Raw genomic sequence first — 21,779 nt, forward strand, 5'->3', positions numbered from 1 at the left:
TTATACACGGTGCTTAAGATTCGATCCGCCGACCGCGAATTGTATTCAAATGACGATCGTGAACCCACCGTGACCTCTCGCGTGATTACGAAACTACCTTTAAATTCACCTTTTCATAAGAACGCTGCTCCTCTAGTGCATAATTAATTTCTCTCTCGATCATGCCTCGCTTCATCACACAGGGAACTCTAGATAAACGCATGGGATAGTTCGTTTCGCCTGATAACTAACATGTATCGTGTCAATTAAGAAAAGCATTAAAGAGGTAAATCTATTTACACGATGGGGAATTTTCTTTTCATGAAAAATCTGCATATTTATTTAACTTCCTACAACGCGACGTATGTGACTTGAGAGTTTCATAATATACTAACTACCGGCTATAAATATCAGGATACTTAGTGGGAAATTTTTAGAAATACATTCTATCTTGTTCAATGTTATACTGTTTATACTATGTCGCAGCATTTAGCATTTATGATACAGTAGGTTTATATTATATGGCGTATGCGATGCAAACGAAATAATAAAACTTATACCAAGTTAGTAATTATTATACTCGCGGCGAATTTCCTGACAATTTTGTTATTACATAATTCGAAATCACTTGGATCGATATCAACGGCAACTTTCTTTAGTTGAATAGGCGAACGTATTTTAGGATTTTCCTAACGTAACGCAGAAAATTCTAAACTGATAGCCTTTTTAAATTCTTGAATTTTATGAAACATCTGAGACCAAACTTTTGGTCGTAGTAATTCGTGCATTCTTACAATGAAAATGTATATTTTCTTCGGTTAAGTCTCCTCTTCTATTTCGGATCTCCTCGTTAGATGACGATAGATGATGAAAAGAATCGACTGATATGTAAATGTCAGAACGAAAGACAATTGTCTTTAAAATATACGCGCTTGCTTGTACAGTAAAACTCCATTTACGAAATTTTAGTTAATGCTCAATTAACTTAACTTTGGCTGGTTGAATTCATTTATTTGAGCTTCTATTATGCGAACGAAACATAATAGGCTGTGGGTAAAATTGCCGAGCTCCCATTATATAATTAGGTAAACTATTTGTCTCTTCGACAAGTTTAGGTAAATGGAGCTCTACCGTATGATACAATTTTTGCGATAAAATTTTCTTTCTCTAAAATATTATCTTTTTCTGAATTTCCAGGCGAGCACCGAGAGTCGAGAGGCGGAAGAGCAGGGTAGCAGCACGACCTCGCCCTCGGAGGGCAGGCACGCCGACGAGACGTCCGGCTCGCCCGTCCTCGAGATGGGCAGCATGGATTCGGCGGGCAGCGCCCACAGTGGCGGCCCTTCCTGCGGCCTGGTCAGTTCCCTTTTCCCGAGCAATTGTCGTGGTCGAGCCGAGGCATTCGCCAGACGTCTTCATCGACGATTAACGTCTCTCGGTGGCGAAGACAATTCTCAACGGAACGATGATTCCTCGTTGCCGAAGGAAACATCCTGGCTACGTTCGCCGACAACAGGGAGAAAAATAATAACTAACAGCTCCAACAATCGCGTTCTTCAGCATCAACCTCGTCACAATCCTAACACGGATTTGTGCTACGATTACGATCTCGAGTATGAGGATGGTCTTAGTTCGCCGGCAGAAGAAGCCACAGCAGCGGAAGTCGCGGATTTAGTAGTGAATCCGGAAGTATTAAAATCGAATGACCATGGAATTCACAACAGTTCACCGATTGAATCGAAAACCAGTATAGATTCAGAATCTGGACACGTCTTCGCGTCTCCTCTGTTAGGAACGTCTCCAGATAGCGATTCCTCCGACATGTTTTTCGATCCAGAATCATCCGACGTTGAAAAACCGAAGAACGAAATGTTCTTCGATCCCGTGACAACCTCGGATAGCGAAGTGACTACGTCGAATCTCTCGAACGGTTGCGACATAATAAGGCCCAAAAGCTTGCCGTGTCGTAGAAGGCCAGAGATCAGCGTTGAACATTCCGAGGACACATCTGAATCGAGCGCTTCGTTCAAAAGGAATAATTTTTGCGATAAAGACCCGAGGAAGAAGGATTTGGCGTGCAGCTCGGAGGATTCGAACGATAGAAGCTCCCAAGATACATCCACGTCGCCCAGTCATGAATCTCTTTGGAGCACGTTCGACGAGAGCACTATGTCCTTTCAGGACGAATGTCCCGCAAAAATAAATCCTACTGTAGTCATACACCAGATCCGGCTTCCCAAGTCGCATTCTGATTCAGAGATACCCGTCCACGGACCTAGTATAATGATTACTTCCGCGACTAAAGATGAAAAAGTCGATACCGATGAAGTGGATTTTATTAACTTTCTGTCGGAGAACAGCAAATTGGAGAATATCAAGAACGCGAGGAATCTCGTCAAGGAAGATACTTCGGATTCGTCGGAAAATACGTACGAGGAGGATCTTCCATATGACGAGGAGAAGCCCAAGGATACACTGGAGCAACAATCAAAGGTTCTATCTTTGAAACTCGAAGAGCTTCCTGGCAATGAGACTGACGACCATTCGACGTACAGCAGTATGATCAACATCCCTGGTGCTCTATCCCTCGAGTGTCCTATAGTAGAGGGAGTGATAGAAACCACGATAAAGAACGAGATAAAAATACAAATAGAAAATGGAGCTATAATAGCTAGCAGCGACGAGGATAAGATGTGCCTTCTGTTGCAGAAGCTTGCCACAAGTCCAAGTATCAAAGAGGATGTTCATATAACTGAGGAGCCACAGGACGATAGTATCGAGGAAGAGGAAGGAGAAAGACCTCAGAAGATCAGACGGTGTTCTTCTTTGAAGACAGGAAAAACGCCACCAGGGACACCTGGAAGGAAGAAAATCGTTCGATTCGCAGACGTTTTAGGCCTAGATCTCGCCGACGTGCGAACGTTCTTAGACGAAATCCCCAAAGTGCCGAACTCAGCGTACAGCGACTTGATCTACGATGACATTTTCCAGAAAGACACCAGTCCTGTAAATAGCTCGCCAATCCCAGCTCAATGGGGAGCCAGATACGTAGGTAGTCGACGCGTATCAGGCTGCGGGATGTCTTCGCATAAACTGGACAGAACTTTGGTGCCTCTGTTTCAACAACCTGGCGGTCTACCTAATTTCCTGGATCTGGTCCGCGAACGTCGAGTATGCTTAGAGAACGTGCTGGTCCAGGATCCCGTGTCTTTCTGTATCCAGGGTACGGTCCGCGTAATCAATCTGGACTTTCACAAGTCGGTGCACATCAGATACACGTTGAACTCGTGGCGAAACTTCAGCGATTTGCAAGCCATCTACGTACCTAACTCGTGCGACGGTTTCAGCGACAAATTTTCGTTCGTCCTGTACTGTCACACGCTGTCAATCGGTCAGAGGCTGGAGTTCGCGGTTCGATTTCAATGCAAGGGCGAGCAGTACTGGGACAACAACGCCGGACTCAATTACTGCTTCCAGTGTTTGCCTGTTTCTCCAGCCGTTGGTTACATGCCCATCACGGCTCAGGAGGGTCAGCATCACGAGTGGTCGCCTGTGTTCTACTGATGGACATCGTAGATCGAGCATTGGATGCCGTGATGGAGACACAGTGATGTTTCGCGTAGACAAGGAGTCTGAAGTGGATCCGAGTAAGGCTAACTAGCGACAGATAGAGAAACAGAGGGAGAGGGAAAGAGAGAAAGCCTACGGTTGTATAAACGTTCCTAGAGTATATACCTTACTGTACATAACTGTCCTATTCTCGAGTCGATCGAAGGAACGAGAAGGCAAGCCGGGGAGCAGGGACCGCACTAGCGTCAATTATTCTTTCCTGCCGTTTTCCGGACAGCCTTTCAATGGACTGGAGAAACTCGACGCACCTGTTAGACTGACATTTTTTACACGTTCGTTGTTCCTTGTTTACGAGCGAGAATATGTATTCGGTATAGACGTGATACCACTTCTATAAACGAACTGGGACTGTAGTTGAGAGAAGAAATATTAAGTACACATACCTCTTTGAAGATGACAGAGAAGAGGATTTAGTCTTTGCCAGAAGTTGGAAGTTGAAGAGGACGTTTAAAAGGCGGACGAACAATGAAACGTTCAAAGTATCTGGCAGAGCATGGAGGATTATTTTCACGTTCCTAGAAAGTACCTAAGTCTACAGAATTTGCGCCATAATCGAGCCTAACGTGTTTGAAAGACTCTCAAACTGATTATAATGCGGAATGACAGAGGTTAAAGGTTATGAGAGAAACTATTACTCGAAATGAGATGTTTGTTGAAGGATGGTATTGCTTCGAAGACGAAATCAAGGGCTCTTTTTTCTCGTTTCATTTTTTTTTTTTTTTTTTTTTTTTTTTAGATATTAACGATATTTTACGTAGTTGCATGAATATTCTCAGATGAATTAAGGTTGAAACGACCTGTTGATGAACTTTTATCCACAAACATATCTGCTCAGCAACTTCTGAGCGACGACCAATCCGGTCTTGCTTACGAAAGTTTTATTTAGCACGTTCGCTGCTATTAACGCATATTGGGCGTTCATCCAATTATTATACATAAATCCCCAATAAGATTGCAACGAGGAGATAACTGTTGTATTTTTGAGTTCGTGCGTCTCGATAGAAAGTTCTTAACAGGAGATACAAAACAGTGAGGAATGTAATAAAGTAAATTTGAAACGAAGATTTCCCTGATGAGAAGATAGACGGAAGGCGTTGATTTTAATAGCAGCGAATGCGTTAATGAATTATCTATATAGCGTATACTCTTAGCCCCATAGATGAAACGAAATTACGACGAACCAACTTTATAAACTTCGAAACGAAGCTTTTCTATTCGTTTAATCAAAACGTTCGACCAGTGCCAATTCTGACCTAGTGCCATTGGATCAATTATAACATCGGTAAATAACACGAATCGAATATACGTTATACCATATTCATAAATATTTTTTAAACGAAATGTGATAGTTTAATAGCAACGAATATCATAGTGGGTTGCTTTGTTCTCCTAATTCTAGATTTTATTCGCCAAATGATCGTCGAAAATCAGGGAAATCGGGACTTGATCGATCAATCATTAAATACCTGTATAAATCTCCAAGACGATGATAGTAACTGATCATTCATGATTTTATTTTTATTATGCATGTATATTTGTACAGTTGCTGGAGTGCTAGACATGCAACGAAATTACGAAAGAGGAGATCTCAACAGCTTTGGCAGTAGATTTATCGTTTAGTTCATTGTTAACTAATTTCAATGGTGAACTGCTTTCATTCTGTGATTCGAGAACTTGAATCGATCATCGTGTGGTACGCAAATGTATATGCAGTGACGAATGAGAGAAAGCGGAAGTTTACTGTTTAATTAATTTCTTCAATCGTTTTCGAATAGTTTCAATAAAAAGGAAAAAAGTAATTCTTTTCAATTCGATTTTCATACTGTGCTGTACTTCGCAGCGTGAAAATGAAACATTAAATGATACGAAAAATGTTAATAATCATTCAAAATGGAATTATATTTACGAGTATATCTAAATAGATATGAATAGATCAAATATATTTTTTCAGAAATAACTCAACTAATATTAATAATGAAATCTTATATAACAATTTGTACTAAAACAAATGAAATTTTGTAAACTACAAATCATTCGACTATCCAATTTCAAATTTTAAAATCATATAATCTATAATTTGTAACTTCCCAATTAGACAAGTATAGATGATTATTATCAATACGATCAAAAATATTTAATACAAATAACACTAGTAATTACGTACATAAGTATCAACGTTAAATTTTCTTTCGTTCATCACTGTACATCGTGCATATTATACTTTGCAGAATACCCATAAAAACGATATCGCTTATATTTAATTTGCACTACAACGAAAATATTAAGATGAAACGATCAATTTCTTAATGAATTTCCTCGACAAGTTCTTTCGTTCATTTCTACGCTCCTGGCATTATGCGTGAACGATAAACGAACCATTTACGTTAGTCCTCACGTGGGATAACGATAATAGTCGTCAGTGCAATCCAAGTTATCGGTTAAAGAAAGCAGAGACATTTTCAGCGTTTTGGCAACGATTAGAATTTCGTGAGTCACAATAGCAGTGACAGCTGCCAAAAATAAGCAACATTGTCCTGTGTCGCGTGCACGAGATCGCATTGGGTAATGAGATCGACTTTGTTTATCGAATTCCAAACGATAAATGACATTTACCGACGATTCGTGACTAAACTTGGTACAGTATTGCCTGAACGACACAGACCACATTAACAATGAACCAATTGTAATTAACGACGTAAATATCCTCGTGAATTATTACGACTGAGAGAAAAGAATAATCATAGGTCGCACGATAGCGATCGAGATCACAACACGATATAGTATTTCACGATACCACGATATTTTTGCTAATGTTAAACGTTTCTTTTGTAATTCTGATCACCGTTGCCATTAACATGTTTTGCACGTGTTACATAAAGATACGTCTTTCGCGTTTTGCAATTAAAAGACTTCTTCTTCGCTGTACAGTATCATTTTTCGAAACGGTAATCTTAGAACGAAGTACAAGAATTTTATATAAAAAGAAAAGACACGGTACTTATATACATATGTGTATAAAGCGATAAGTTAAATGATAATCAGACTGTGGATTTTCACGTATTTCCTATAAATCTGTTACATGCAATTTAAAGTGAGAAAATCCGCAGAATGCACTCGATGCGCAAAAGTATATAAAACATTTAAAGTACAACACTTGTTATAATATTCAGTAGTTATTGAAATAAATATCTCCTTAGATTCCATTTTTTATATATATTCGCAAAAATGCAAAGCACAAACATCCACAATCTAGTGATAACACAGAAAATACGTATTTTCACGTAACGCACGCAAAATGTGTCAACTATTGCAAATGTCAATAGTCTTCGAGGTAGCATCAGCAATATAACATTAACAGAGAAACGAACAAATGATGTTAAGATTACACTATATATTGTTAAGATATTTTTTGTAACAATTTTCACTGTGAACAAGTGCTTTCTATATGCTATATATATAGAGAACATAAACACAATACAAATTGTACATATGCGGCGTCAGTATTGGTGGCAAGTGTGTCTGAGAATGAGGGTGTCGTTTTTTTTTTTTTTTTTTGTATAAATCGGTCGATTTTTAATCGTATACTACCATATACAGTCTGTTTGGGCAATGTTTGTTATACACATTTTATTGTACATATTCATCGATACATTTTACGTAATGATATATTTACATCACAGTTATAATCGAGTCTCTAGTTTTCGGTATTTTATTTCTTTCTGCTGTTTTCTCTTTTTTTATATATATATATATATATATATATACATATATATTATGGTGAATATCGATCTTTTCTAATTTTATATTGAACGCATGACAGATATCGTTACATTGCTATTTTACTCGCTTTGTTTTATCATATTGTTAACTTGGGGACAGAATGCTGCTTATTAATCGATCCATTCTGTAAACACTTCGTCTTATCGTTATCCTTCTACGCATTGGTAAGAGGAAAATAACAGAAAAATGTTTATTAAGTTTTGCAAGAGCGAAGAAACGCTTCTTCTTACCAGAGAAGTGAAATTACGTTTCTTTCTTAACGCGTTCGTTTCTTTTATCCGTATAGTATATATTTTAACGAGATGGTATTTTTGTTTTCTCTTTTTTAATCGTTTTAAATTTAAGCGCAACGTAACCACCATTATTGAGGCCCTCGATATTTACGCGCGTATCTCTGCCCGTAAACACACGAACAACATAAATCGAACGAAGCCTTTTCCTATACTTTGTCCTCTGTACATATGCCTCTTAAGAAACAAAGTTCGAATTCTATTCTGGTTAACGACAGAAACGATATTCTTCCACGTGTTAAGAATGACGGTTATTGAGATTTATGGAAACAGTTATATAAGTACCAGTCACGAGTTAGGATATTTTAATCATGTTATGAAAACTTCAACCTGATGTACAAGGTATTTTAGAAACCACTCTATTGTATCTCAAGGGAGGAAAATTTTCAATTTTTTTCGTTGCTATAACATTTTTATATTTTTTAGTAGTATAAAGAAATTAGACAATTCTGTATGAACATCGAAATAGATTCGTAACGTTTCTCAGTACTTTTTTCATAAATATTTTATGAAGAAATTCGATATTTTCATTTACGAAAGAAACGCACAGATTATATAGGGTGACGATAAAGGTACAGTAGAGGGATTGAAATAGGAAATGCACAATGGTAGGACTTGAACGAAGATAAACGGCGGAGAGGAACGAAATAAGAAGGGACCCGTCTACTGCCAGACACGTTTTGTGTTCAACCCGCTAGAAGTGACGACCTTTTAATTTTTATTTTACAAATGCATCATCACAAAAGTGATCTCTATCCAAATTATCTCAAAAGTTCATCGACATTTCATTAAACATTTACACGAATTATTAGCCACACTACGATGGTATTAAAAAAAAATAGTTGGACTTAAAGAAGTCATCAATCATCGGGAATTTTTTGGAAACAGTTGCATTATTGTTCGCATTATCAACAATTTTAAACTAATCTCTGAAGAATACGAAAGACCATTTTAATCTTTTGTTTTCGATCTATCACAGAATTTCTCAAGTATCTTATACATCAGGTTGGAAAAATAAAGGATTTCGGGAATGAAAGCAATTTATACTAATAATAATTGTTATATCTTATGAGACATACGTGTTTTAAATTTTACAAGGTGTAGGGTGTCACCCGGTAATTTCAATCTCTATTGACACGCAAATCCTAAGTTGCACAAGGGAATTCTCATCATTGATGAGAGATTTCAAGAAATTTGAGGAAAATCAATTTCGCAGCCTCGAACAACATCGCGAGAAGTGTCGAAAAACGACCGTGTGACACCCTGAATAAACCGGAGACGAACTATTTTTGTTAAATCTTTGTTCGCGTTTGCTAAGCTATTGCCTCACTCGTAAGATTCTTCCAACAGCGACGAGACAAAATTTGACATTTGTTTCGCGCTACGAAATCGATTTCCAATGACAGCTACGATTCTTACGAGAACCTTACGATACCGGGGGGCTGAAACTAACGCAGGAAACAACACTGTAACGTAAGTCTCGAACGTAGAAATATATTTTGATACGGTGTCATTTTTCGTTGGCTGATTTGTCACCGTCAAACATTGTAGTTATAAAGATTTTAAAAGTATCATTTTCTGCCTATTACAGAAATTTTAATCTCTAAGTTATCGTTTTAATCGTTATTTTAGATTTGCACGATTTTAAATAATTTGAATATGTGTTGTTAAATATAAAAGATACGATTCCAAAGAAATCGAAAATTATGGGAAGCCTGAAAAATTTGTATGAATGTTAAAGTTTTTAATTAGATAAGAATTATCAGGTTCAGTTAGAGATTCGAGCAAATCTTTGCGGATATATTACCAGTGATCAAGAAAACCTGAACGATTTTTACGAATTTGTAAGGTTGTTTTATTAAATAAGAATTAGTAGGACCAAGCAGAGATTTAAGCAAATTTCTGTATTAAAGTTATTGGTAAACGAGAAAATGCCAACAGTTTTCATGAATTTCTTAAATTCTTTAATTAAATAAGAATTGTCAGGATCAAACAAAGATTCGAGAAAAAAATATGTATATATTATATCGAAAGTCGATGTGTTTAGTTAGTCGAGAAGTTTGATGGAATGAAAATTCGTAGTGAAAAATTCTGGTTATCTGGTCGAGTTGAACCTCTGGTCTTCTTAATCAGAGTAGCCATTTGCAAGAAAGAAACGAAACAAGAATGGATTAATCGTAAGAGTGCTTCGAGGTTCCATTTGCAATTAGTACGAAATTCCTCGATGAATCGTTTAGAGATTTGTCTTTTGCTTTCTTTTCATCTTTTTTTTTTTTTTTCGTCGTTGAAATGGGGACGTTTCTACGTTCGAGACGAAACGAACGGGAGAAAAAAAAAACCATAGCTATAACGGTAGTATATTTTTATATTCTAATGTACACGTAAGCATACGTTGCACCTCTAGTCCGTAGAGCCGTGAGCTTTCGTCCAATTACCGAGCCTTTTGCAGTTTTTAACGAAAGAAAAAAGCAAGAAGAAGAAAGAAGGAATTAATTAACGAAGTTTAAATGGACAACTATTATGGTGTTAAGGTGCGAGAGAGAAACGGAGAAAAAGGAGGAAAGACTACGTGTATATGTGCGGCGTGTATGCGTATGTGTGTGCGTGTCGGCGCATTTCAGATCGTATGATTGAGAAAAAATGAGAGAGAACGAACGGAAGAGCATGGAAATACCGAATAATCTCTCTGTCCATTTGTAATAGTTATTTTTACTTTATAATTTTAACTCGCTACTTTTTAATCGTTTAATGTCTGTTCCTTTCCTCTCTTATTTTTACCCAATTTGGCACGGAAAGAGGATAAAACTCGTTCGTCCTTCCGATCGTCGAATTTCGATCGCGAAATCAATAGATAAGAATTAGCGACGAACAGACTGTAGATAAATTCGCGAAACGAAGATAATTCTTGTCACCGTTGAAAAATTAGTCTAATTATAAATATTTGCTGCCGTTTATTTATTTTCTGTGTCGTGGATCCTTCTTGTTTCACATTAAATCCACTTTTCGTCGATCTGTTAAATAAGTTTGTAGATACTGTTCGTTGCAATTCACGTCGATCTTTCACATCCGAAAGATTCTTCGAATCGAACCTGCTGTTTCATTCGTATTGGATCGTCGTTCTTTGCACTTTACTGCCGTTTCTATTCTAAATATCATTTCAAAGGAGAAATCTATACACTCGGAAAGAGAAATTTTCGCTAAAATTGCTATCGAAAAATTGAGTTCGTGGTAAGATTTGTCGCGTTCTTTGTCCTCGGCAATTATTATTTTAACGAATATCTACCATTATTTATGAAGAAAGCACGATTTATGGATCACGGATAGGTGCTCGAATCAGAGCGAAGACTGAACGAGACAATTTCGATAAAGACTTTTATTGTAATTTATTCCTACGCATAAGTAACACGACCGTAAATAATAATGCGAATTTGTTAGGTTCATAAATGATGGAAGAGTCTGAGAGAAACCAAAGGAAAGACCGCAAAGAGCGATGATACTCGCGATCAATTTCGTCATCGATTTCATGAACGCTGTCTTTGTATAATTATTCGATTGTTGTTTAAGATATAGCGCGATTCGTGGGAAATCAAAATTTTTCTCAGAAGGATTTAGCATACGAGTTTTGAGGCTTTCACGGCCCGGATCGTCGCACCTGACACTGTTGTATACAACTTTATATACAAATTATATTCCAAATTCATTATACAATTATGCTCGAGACGTTCGATTAGAAACTGCGTTCGGAAGAAATTTCTTTCCGATGATTCACCAGCATCGCAACTAGCTTTTCCGCTGTCTGAAATCCGATGTCCGTCATGGTGCGTTTTTAGACAGCGAAGAAGTTAGCTGCAACGTCGGCGAAACATTGGAAAGAAATTTCCTTTGGACGCAACTTCTACTCGGAAATATCGAACAGCGTTGTGTAGAATACCGCTCGGTGTGTCAGCTGAATTAGAGTTTTCTAGAAAAGTAATTAATTGTCATTGCCAATGAACAATCGTTTAGTTTTCTACGAAGATTGGAAAAGTTGGCCGATCACTCACATCGAACATTTTTCCCCATTGAATCGGCGTTGCTGATCGTAGTACATTCATTCAAGGGATTTAATATATTTCTATGTGTATATGAAAAGTTTGCTAGAACGATTAATCAATCTTGAAAAGTTATTATGACTGAAATCCTCTATCAAAAATTTTTGAGAAACGGAGGATAGAAAATATTTTAGATATCAATTTTCTCGAAAACAAGAAAGAGAAGATTAGTTACGTGTCGAAATAGTTCTATAACGCATTCTCCCTTCTCTTTTACTTGTCTTTGATAGAGGAACAACTCGTTGTTTAATATTTAGAATTACGCTCCACTGAGAATTTTCAAAGAATAAAAGAAAATGTTCCGTTGGAAAGATTAATTATTTATCCAAATAATTAATTCTACAAAGAAATCGTTTATTATATGTTGTTTTAAGAAGGAATTACTTGTTATTTAATATCTAGAATTACGCTATATCTTGCATGTTGTACCCTAATACAAAACGATAATACTCACTGAAAATGTTCGAATATTCCGCGAATCCTACAACTACGATATTCTCTGCTTTATAATGTAATATTTCGTCTGTGAACGAGAACGCGTAGCTTTAAATTTTGAAGATGAGTTTAATCGGTGCCGCAAAGACGAAGCGTCATTGATACGAAATAATCATTCGATATTTTCGGTCAGTCGAAGGCCACGGTGCAATAATTTTCTTTTTTTTATATATATTTCTACAGGGCCTCCATGTATCTGTATTAGTAAAAACTGTAGCGTTTCTTACTGTACTTCCTTTATCTACATTATATACTTTGCTGTTAATCACATTTTGATTATTTGCGAAAGGTCAGTGAAGTTGTATATCAAATATACGATTTAGAAAAGCAAGAAAAAAAGGGTCATTGATTTATTTACTGCGTGTTATATTTATGTTTATGTTAATATTAATGTGTATTAAAAAAAAAGAAAGAAAAAGAACAAAATACATTTAGAATTTTATCGATTCGTGTACCGTGGACTTCAACGACGAAACACGGCGATGCTAACCTTTTCGTTTCGTTCGATATTTTACGTTATTTACACGGAAATACGCAATGCAAACACGTTTCTACTTCTACAGTTCCTTCAGTTCCAGTTGACACACAACGCGTTACTTTATTGATCAATCCTTTTTGTCTTATGAATATCATTTAAGAAAATCATCGCGTCACTTCGACGAGACTTTAGTTTGTTAATTGGACTCTTCATTGGTCAACAACTACGATTAACTCTGGCTATTCTTAATATTAACAACGATAAATCTCTGTTAAGCCTCAGCTGACTATCTGATCAGGCTTAAGTTTAAAAAATATTTTTCTACAAACCTGAATTATCGTTATATTATCAATACTGTATTGAGAAATACCTACTTTTTCTTTGATATTGTATTAAAAGGTAATTTTATAGAAAGAGTTAAAATATTATAATATTCTATAAGCTAAAGATTCTGAGCAAAGAACAGTTAAATGTTCTATTTTTTTATAGGAAAGTAGTTTTCAAGTTCGGCGTGCTTTGTCGATAAACGTCACGTTACTTGGATCCGAACATGCGTTTCTTCGTCCTCTTCAAAATTTTCATAATATCGAAATATTAAATTACATAATATCGTTGTCACCACGTTAAAATATTGCTCGTCTATTTTCAATTACGTTACATAGAAATTCCGAAAGAAAACGAACGAAATTTTGTTGTTCTGCAATATTTAATCATACACAAGCGACATTAAAATCGGGAAATCTTTAAAATTATGTGATCTCATGTGATTCTTCTCAATGATAAAGTAACGTTAGGGTCAGAAAATCAACAAAAGTTATATAATCCACTTATCTCGTTTTTCTTCTCCGATCTTCGTATACGTATACCATATCGTAAAAATCGATCGTCTGACCTCTTTACTTCTTTTTTTCTTTTTTCAAATCATTCTTTTTTTTTAACGGAGTTAAGTAAAAGTTGGTCTCTGGACAAGTTTCACCGTACGGAAAACAGAGCAACGTTGCTTCGTACTGATAACAACGATCAGTCGATTTGCGTACCTTTACAAAGAAGAAAATGGAAATAAAATAAAAAGGTAAAGAACAAAAAAAAAAAAAAAAGAAATGTATCATGTATACGTACAGCAAGAAACAGATTGTAGCTGATACAAACAGTCAGTCCGATTTTAAAAATCCCTTTTCCTTTTTCTCCTTCCGCCATTGTACGTCGACGTAACTGTAATTTTTAATCTCATTTGTTTGTTTAGATGTTGTCTCTCGGTAGTTGGGTTTAAGGTTTCGCGTTTATTGTTATACAGTGCCGAGTATGGCGTGGGTGATAGCGTTTAAGGGTTCTAATGGAAGGAATAATTGCGGCGAAACGAGGAACGAATGTTGATGAAGGAATGAAGCAAGTATCTATACGTATAAATAGACGTATATTATATATCTGTAACACATGTTCTATATGTTATTAAGACAATAAATGGAAGACCGATTGACAGTCTCTTCTTCTATCCTTGTAAGATATTTTTGGAACGTTAACGTTGTTTTATATTAATTTAGATTTAGTTTAAGAGTTTCGATTTACTACAGTCTCGTTTACTATAATTCGGTCCGATTGGAAAATTTAATCGTTACAAATGTATTATAGTAGATCGATCGTACGGGTTACATTTTATTTATCGTTGTTTATAATTATTTTATGCACGATTAAAACTACAAATTTGCCTTCTTTTCCTTTCTTTTGAAGTTTCTCACAGTCAATTGTAAAAATACAGATTGGAAATAGAAATCAGTTTGATTTTATCATTAAGTTGCTGTTACACCTCTGTATCGTTGTTATTAAAAATTTTATTTCGTTGCCTATAGATTTTGGCTGATGGTAATAATTCGAGCAAAGAGATCGTTAACTCTAAAGAATTTTCAATCATGAACAAGACAGACAAATCTGTTTCTGATATTGTTTAAAGTAATAGTAAACTGATGTCTAATGGCAATATTCTCCTTCGATATTTGTAATAATAAAAGACAATGAATATATTTCAACTGAGTAAATTTCGAACGAACTAATCATAATATATAGAGATATCTCAAAGAAAATAGTTATATGTTTAGCTTGGAGGATATCGTTCGATCGATTGTAAAAACAATGTAAAGGCAAGTGTCAGATTCAGCTCACGCATGATCTTCTTTTATTAGAACCTTATATGCGAGATATTATATTTAAAACAATTGTCGAGTAAAAATGACGCAGAAGCACGAAACTTATTTTTATAAGTAAAGCTAATTGAAGATTTATTATCGGTAAGTGTGACCTGGCAATCTGGGGTTACTTTAAACCTTAAGTTTATCACTTGGGTTGCAGATAGAACGAGGTACGTTGCGATTCCACGAATTGCACGATGTCACTGTTTTCTTCGCGGCACAGTATTCTTTCATTTTTTACTTTATCTACGTCCAAAAAACGTTAAGCCCCTAAAGAAAGAAAAAATAGTCCATGGAAATGACATGTACAATCCAGCTTCGAAGAATCAATCGAACGCTCGATAAAAATAATTTTTTAGAAAAAATAATTTTCACAGAGAAAGAAATAACGATAAATGGCAATTGCTATCCAATGCTTTTAATTATAAAATTTATATTATTTAATAACGTCCATTATATTTTACTTTTAACAAATTATTAATTCATCAATTTTTGTTTTCCCATATTTTGAAGAAATTTGTAATCTTAATTTTGAGTTACTGGCGCATTCATTTGGTAAATGAAAAAGAAACATACAAAATAACAATAAAAATTGATCCAATAACTTTTTATTCGATTTAACTTTCCATCAAAATGTCCAAATTGTTATGTCTCTGTATTTCCATTACAACGTGTATCCCTTGTACACTGAGCTTCTCGATTATGTATAACAACGACAAAGATCATTTTATTCATTTTTTTTTGTTTTTATACAAAGCAGCAAATCATAGTATAATTTTTCGTCGCAAGCTACAGAATAATCGAGCGGTTGAAAATAATTGAACTCTACCTTCCGGTTAGGCCAACATTCCACGTGTATTTTTAGAGTACTTTCAGCGGTGCCAAGTTTAGCTCGTGTATCGAGTTTGCATTGTTTTGCATTGCACAAGCGTTGTAGCTTTTGGAAACTTAATCTATATTTGTAATACACGGCACGAACTTTGTTGGTGGCGAATTCGATATGTTTTCCAGTGAATTTTAGTTACAGTCGTAATCTGGCCTGACACAATTATCGTCGATTGCGTTACGCTTATTAAAGCAATCAATTATTTGCTATAGACCCGTTGGTTTATAAATAAAATCCACAAATGTTTTGTCACGAAGTTATAGCGGGACACACGATATTGTTCGACAAACGATTAAATTAATTATATATTATTCTCGACTTTTGCAGACGATACCAATATCTTCTCTAATTTTTAAAGAACGTGTGATACAAAGACTACGTTGCCAGAAGAAGATTTTGTGGAACTAGTAAAAATCGGTTTATTCTATTCTATGTTTGTTACTTGTTCGATCATTCACCTTTCACACAATCTTTTTTATCACCATTATGTTAATCTGAATTATATTAATCATAAGTACTGATATTAATTACCAACTTATCCAAACTAAGTGAGTAAACAAACTTCTACTACGATGTTCTATTTATTTCAAGCAATAACAGTCATACGATGAATGAATGATCTCCGTATTTTAAAAATAAAATATCCTTGGAACGACGATCAAGCAGCAGTGTTCCTGTTATGACAGATACTACGATAGCTATAAAAATGCTGTGATAAATAAAGGGAATACTAAGGTAACAAAGAAAAGGGTAAACAAATAATTAGAATAATTAAGAAATATTTCTTTTAACTTTGTAATCTCGCAACTGCTGAAAATCCAATTAGATTGTTAATCTTCTATTCTTTTGCGCTTATAATTATGTCGAAGTAAAAGTAACATTATAAGCAAGTACACGAGAATCAAGGGAGATTATACTTGGCTCGTCGTTAGAACTCGTTGATTTCTTCCTCCTTCATTCGTAGTGTTATTGTTTGCTTTATACGTATAGGAGCATACTGTTCAGTTCTATATACAGAAATACCGAAGTCTATAATTCCAAGAATTCAGACAATGCACGTAAACATGTTGTGTTCTCCGCGACAAAATTGTAAGATGATTGTTGTTTGCTAACGGGCTCAGAACGTAATACAAAGTGATTCGTGTGATTTTCACTGCGGTAATTGGTTTCATATTGTTGAACGTGCTATCTTATGGCGATTGTTATTTCTAGTATTAAGTACACTCTGATTGTAAAATGCCTCGTAGAAGCAAACTAATTGGTAACTCGTAAGAAAAAGAAAAAAAAAAAGGAAAAGAAAAGGATGGTTTCATCGGCAGAAGCAGCGCGCATATTAAAAAGGAGCCGCTGTGCTATACGTAACTATCTAAAAGAAATAAGAAACTGTATGTACTTGAAAAAACATTCTGCTGGGTGAGAAAACAAAATCTTATTGGACAGGAAAGACAAATTGATGGAGTAGGTATTATGGTGTGGATAGCTATAAGTTACACTGGTAAGAGCAATATCAAGTTTGTTTCTAATAAAATTAGCAGTAAAATATATTTCAAACAATCCAAGAACTGTTAATCGAATATGCCTGTCAAATGGCTGTAGAAAATTTTATTTTTCAAATCACGACGATTCACGTAAAGTACGCTAAATTCGGAAACAGAAGATATTGAAGTATCATCATGGCTCGCTAGATCGCTGGATCTGAAGATTGTGAAAAGTTACGAGAAACAAAAATGGTACTACACGCTATTAATAAGTAAATATAAATTTTCATTTATTTTGCAAAAAAGTATTCCGTGTCTTATAGTTTCGTCGCACTGTTTTTTCATTGAGAAATCTGCAATTGTAAATAATCTCTATTTAAATTGGAATTATTACAAATATTTTTATCGCAATATATCTATTTACTGAAGTAGTTCAATCGTTGTACTTTGGTGATTCTACAAAATTATGTATTTATATGATATTATCCATTAAAATCTCTTTTTCTAAATAAATAATAAATGCCTTGTAATTTTGTCACAGAGTGTATATGTTATAGTAAACGTTCATATAGAAGCAGACAGAAATTTCATTTGTATCACATTCTTTCGCTGTAGTAAGAATAGGTGGATATCGTTATAGATTGAGAAAAAAGAATTCTTATAGTAATTTTATGTTTCTCTTGTCGATAAGAATGATATAACAATATCTTTACACGAGAGGAAAACTTCTGATGTTCCACATTGTACTTCATACTAACGAAAGACACCTAAAATTAATTTTTAATCCTTTTTACACATTTAACACATTCGTCGCTACTGGAGCAATTACGTCAATTTAATTATCTAAATACTTAACTGTAATTTTCTTATTTAAAATTTAATTGTCAGACTTTAAGTAACGTTAATGACGTAACTGTTGCTCTTTCATTTTCACGCGTACTAACAAAATAATTTACAGCCAGAAAGGCATACAAAACAATGATATTAAACTTGCTTAAACTAGAGATTTCATTTCAAAATTCACATTTCAAAAAGCTATACATTTGTTGGAAAAGAGATCACTATATTTTAGCAGCAACCAATGTGTCGAGTAGAATTCAGGTGGAGAAAAAAGAAAAGAAATCACGTTGTTCGAAAATGGCAGCTGTTTATTACGAAAAAAAGGAAGGAAAACAGTGGACATTAAAAAACGGCTTAAGTCGACATTAAAAAACGGCTATGTCGTCTGGAAAGCAATACTCTAATGGTTACCCTGTGTGCTTCTGTCGTTGCAAATAATTAAGTATTCTTCGATAAAAAGCAATCTCTCTCTCTCTCTCTCTCTCTTCTTGTCTTTCTCATCAGTCTTTACAACATTCTTCCATGGATTATCAACGAAAGAAGCGATCTAAATAGCGCCATGATGTCGCGCGTTCAGAAACACTCGTTGCATCTTTTTCTTTACGCAATAACCGATAACATCCCATCAATTATTTAAATATTTAAATATTTAAATAAATATTTTTTAATGCCTCGTCTCGTAAGTACTTGCTCTCTCGTTCGTATAATTAAGTTCAGCGATTATATCACCGTTTATCTTAAGCTACGCGATTATACAGGGAAAACGATCACAAAATAAAAAACTAGGCACTCGATCGAAGCGTCCTGAATTGAAAGCACTCACTGCCGTGAATCACATAAGATATTGCTTACTGGAACAATCGTTCGTTACGATCCATCACGCTGATCGATTTATTAATATATTTAAAGATATTAAATCAAGAGAATCTGCCACGATCCTCTCCTAAAGGCAATGATTCTAATTTCTCTTTTTCCTTCGATTTCTCTTTTAACGTCGCTTCCATGCGCAAGTGGCTTCCCTGACAAACATCTACATCTGCGTCTAATCGTTATCGCCTATTACTCGACATACGTTTGTCGCCAACATCATCAAAATTTCGAGGCCAACTCGAACATCTTTGAGATTCTTCCTGCATCGATGTCTATCAAACGATAATTCGACCAAATTATTTCTCGTTTTCAGTGTTCTCAATCTTTCTCGACAAGTTATTTATCATTTTGAACTTCCTAAACCATCTCGACGGATCGTTTATCATTCATAACGCTCTCAATCTTTTTCACGAATTATTTGTCATTTTCAACATTCTCCAACGAACATTCTTTTCGACGAATTACATACTTTCGACATCCGTAAGAATTCTTCGATTCTATTCTCCATTATCAAAAGAAAATTCGACAAATTATCAAACGTTCCTGATGTTCTCGATACTTCGCTCTTTATCGACTTCCTCGAAGGAAAATTCTCACGTAGTTAAAAGAAAATTCGACGAGTTACTCGATACTTTCACGGATCGAATAAACACATTGCAAATAGTTACAAGCTATTGCTTTCGTACAGAGGCGTGGTTTTGGTCAACTTCAATGCCCTCAGCTGTTTGTATAGTCGTTGCTTGCAGAACTGATAGAATTCGATTTCCCTGGTGAAATTGCTTCGCACTATGTCCTTTACTTCTTCGCTGACTGGTGGCTTGAAGAAGTTTCGATTGATCCTCGTGAACGCGTTCACCTCATCTGAAAGAGAAAATTTTCTCAGTCATCGTGTTTCATTGTAATACGAACATAAAATATTTTTCATAATTATACACACGCAGTTTAACCAGTTTTTGTTGACAACAGCACACGAATATTAGCAAAATATGTAAATGAATGAGAAATGTCCAGAAGCAATACTCATCATCTTCTTATAAAATCATTAAATAATAAACTTTAATTGCTTCGCGTTACGTTCAAAATCAAGGAGGAATTCATCGATAAACCTACTGAGTTTCATCAAAATTTGTTAAATATCAGTACCTGAATTAACGTAGACGATTTTTTTTATCAGTTTGGAAGAAACTTCCTTATCTGATCTGTATCTTAGAGATGTTAAAGAACAGTATGCGAAATTTTTTTAGCTGAACGCATCTTTTTGGAGGTATTTTAGTTCGATAGAGCCGAAAACGAGGAGCATTTTGAAAATTCGCTGTTACGAATATCTGGTCCACAAAAAACTGTAAAAATCCGCGTAAGACCATAATCGTGCAAAGCGGTAAGTGGCAAAACAAATGATGTAAGCGACGACAGTCGGTATAGCCAATGCCAATGCTCTAAATGCTAATTTTAACGCTTACCGTCTCACGGCAGCCAAAATATAGAAAATAACCCGAACCTAATCCAATACTCGGGATTCAAATGCATACACAGTAAGCCATAGAGCAACTTAGAAGCAGCAAATTTTTTAAAAATGTCATCAAAATCGTACGAGGACGTCGCATATTAACAAATTTTTTCACAACCGAAATTTTTCCCGTCTTATTTTTGGTTTCAGCGACCTGAGAAACCTCTAAAAAGCGTCATTCCAGCCAAATATTTTGCAATCCAAATACGTAGCTAATGGATGAGCAGCTACTGTTGCTTCCCATGAATAATTCATTATTAATTTTTACATTTTACATTTTGGTGAAATTCATGTATTATTACTACGAATCGATCAGCATCTGATACTTGAGAATCTATCAACATACTAAATTTGCGCAAATGGAAAGAAGTTCTCTGAAAGGAGTGCGGGCTTGATTGGTTGTTTTTGACAAACTCGACACGACAGTAAAGTTAAGCTCATCTTTTGACCGAAAATGTCACGTACATTCAAGCAAAACAACGTTTTCATCTCCACGTTATACTTAATCCTATATAACTGTCGATCGTTAGCTAGAAAATAATCAGAACGAAATATTTTTTCAATACGAGATTGTTCTATCGCAACCATCGATTATTAATTAAAAGTTAATTACAACGAGGTATTCTTCCCTGTATGATTGCTTTGTAGCGGTGTAAAATATTTGTTTCATAGTTATCGTTGGTTGGCGAAGGATTTACAGTTACATGCAAATAAGAGAACAAAAGAATTACCGTAGTAGACGTCAGTGGCGCCTCGGAAAAATCGGGGTATATAATTTTCCAATACCGTGAGAGTGGTATTTACGTCCTCGAGCACTCCGACGACCGCATAGTGTTTCTCCACTGCCATCTTCGCTCGTTCCAGTGCGCCCACTGTGTTGAACGGGCTTCGAACAAACGACAATTGATGAGTATGACAGGTGCTTGAAGTATGGTGTGACAAAAGGTAAAAACATAGAATCAAACGAATGGCGCGAACAAGGTGTGAATAATGCACAATGTATTCTAGGTTGGAAGAATCTTTTGAAAAACTCGCCGAAAGAATCTCTTGAAAAACTCGTTGGAAGAATCTCTTGAAAAACTCGTCGAAGGAATTTTTAGCTTGATTTCTTTGTTACAGTCTTAGAAGCAAACGAATACGCAACAATATTGTCGTCTTTGAGAATCACAGAATTTTGATAGCTATCAATTTGTATTCTACTTGTCTTTTCAATCAATTTTTAATTTATGCGATATGTATATATGATAATGTACATTTGCATATATGTATTAG

General features: G+C 35.4%; 2 protein-coding genes across 7 annotated transcripts in view; one reads left to right on the plus strand and one right to left on the minus strand.

The window, feature by feature from the left end:
• The window catches only part of LOC117235122 (glycogen-binding subunit 76A), a 92,307-nt gene extending 79,711 nt beyond the window's left edge, over positions 1-12,596 (plus strand). For all 3 annotated transcript variants that reach the window (XM_033496858.1, XM_033496856.1, XM_033496857.1), the window contains one exon: positions 1,177-12,596. In XM_033496858.1, the coding sequence (XP_033352749.1) occupies positions 1,279-3,543 (2,265 nt within the window). In that variant the 5' untranslated portion in view covers positions 1,177-1,278 and the 3' untranslated portion in view covers positions 3,544-12,596. The remainder of the gene's footprint in view (positions 1-1,176) is intronic.
• Positions 12,597-18,313: 5,717 nt separating this feature from the next.
• Positions 18,314-21,779, minus strand: part of LOC117235124 (heparan sulfate 2-O-sulfotransferase pipe) — a 117,197-nt gene continuing 113,731 nt past the window's right edge. For all 4 annotated transcript variants that reach the window (XM_033496865.1, XM_033496866.1, XM_033496864.1 and 1 more), the window contains 2 exons: positions 21,239-21,393; positions 18,314-19,861 (listed from right to left, as the gene is read on the minus strand). In XM_033496865.1, coding sequence (XP_033352756.1) covers positions 19,665-19,861; positions 21,239-21,393 — 352 coding nt within the window. In that variant the 3' untranslated portion in view covers positions 18,314-19,664. The remainder of the gene's footprint in view (positions 19,862-21,238; positions 21,394-21,779) is intronic.

The sequence above is a fragment of the Bombus vosnesenskii genome, unplaced genomic scaffold, assembly GCF_011952255.1.
Source record: "Bombus vosnesenskii isolate JDL3184/JDL3185 unplaced genomic scaffold, Bvos_JDL3184-5_v1.1 scf7180000013314, whole genome shotgun sequence".
NCBI classification, from domain to species: domain Eukaryota; kingdom Metazoa; phylum Arthropoda; class Insecta; order Hymenoptera; family Apidae; genus Bombus; species Bombus vosnesenskii.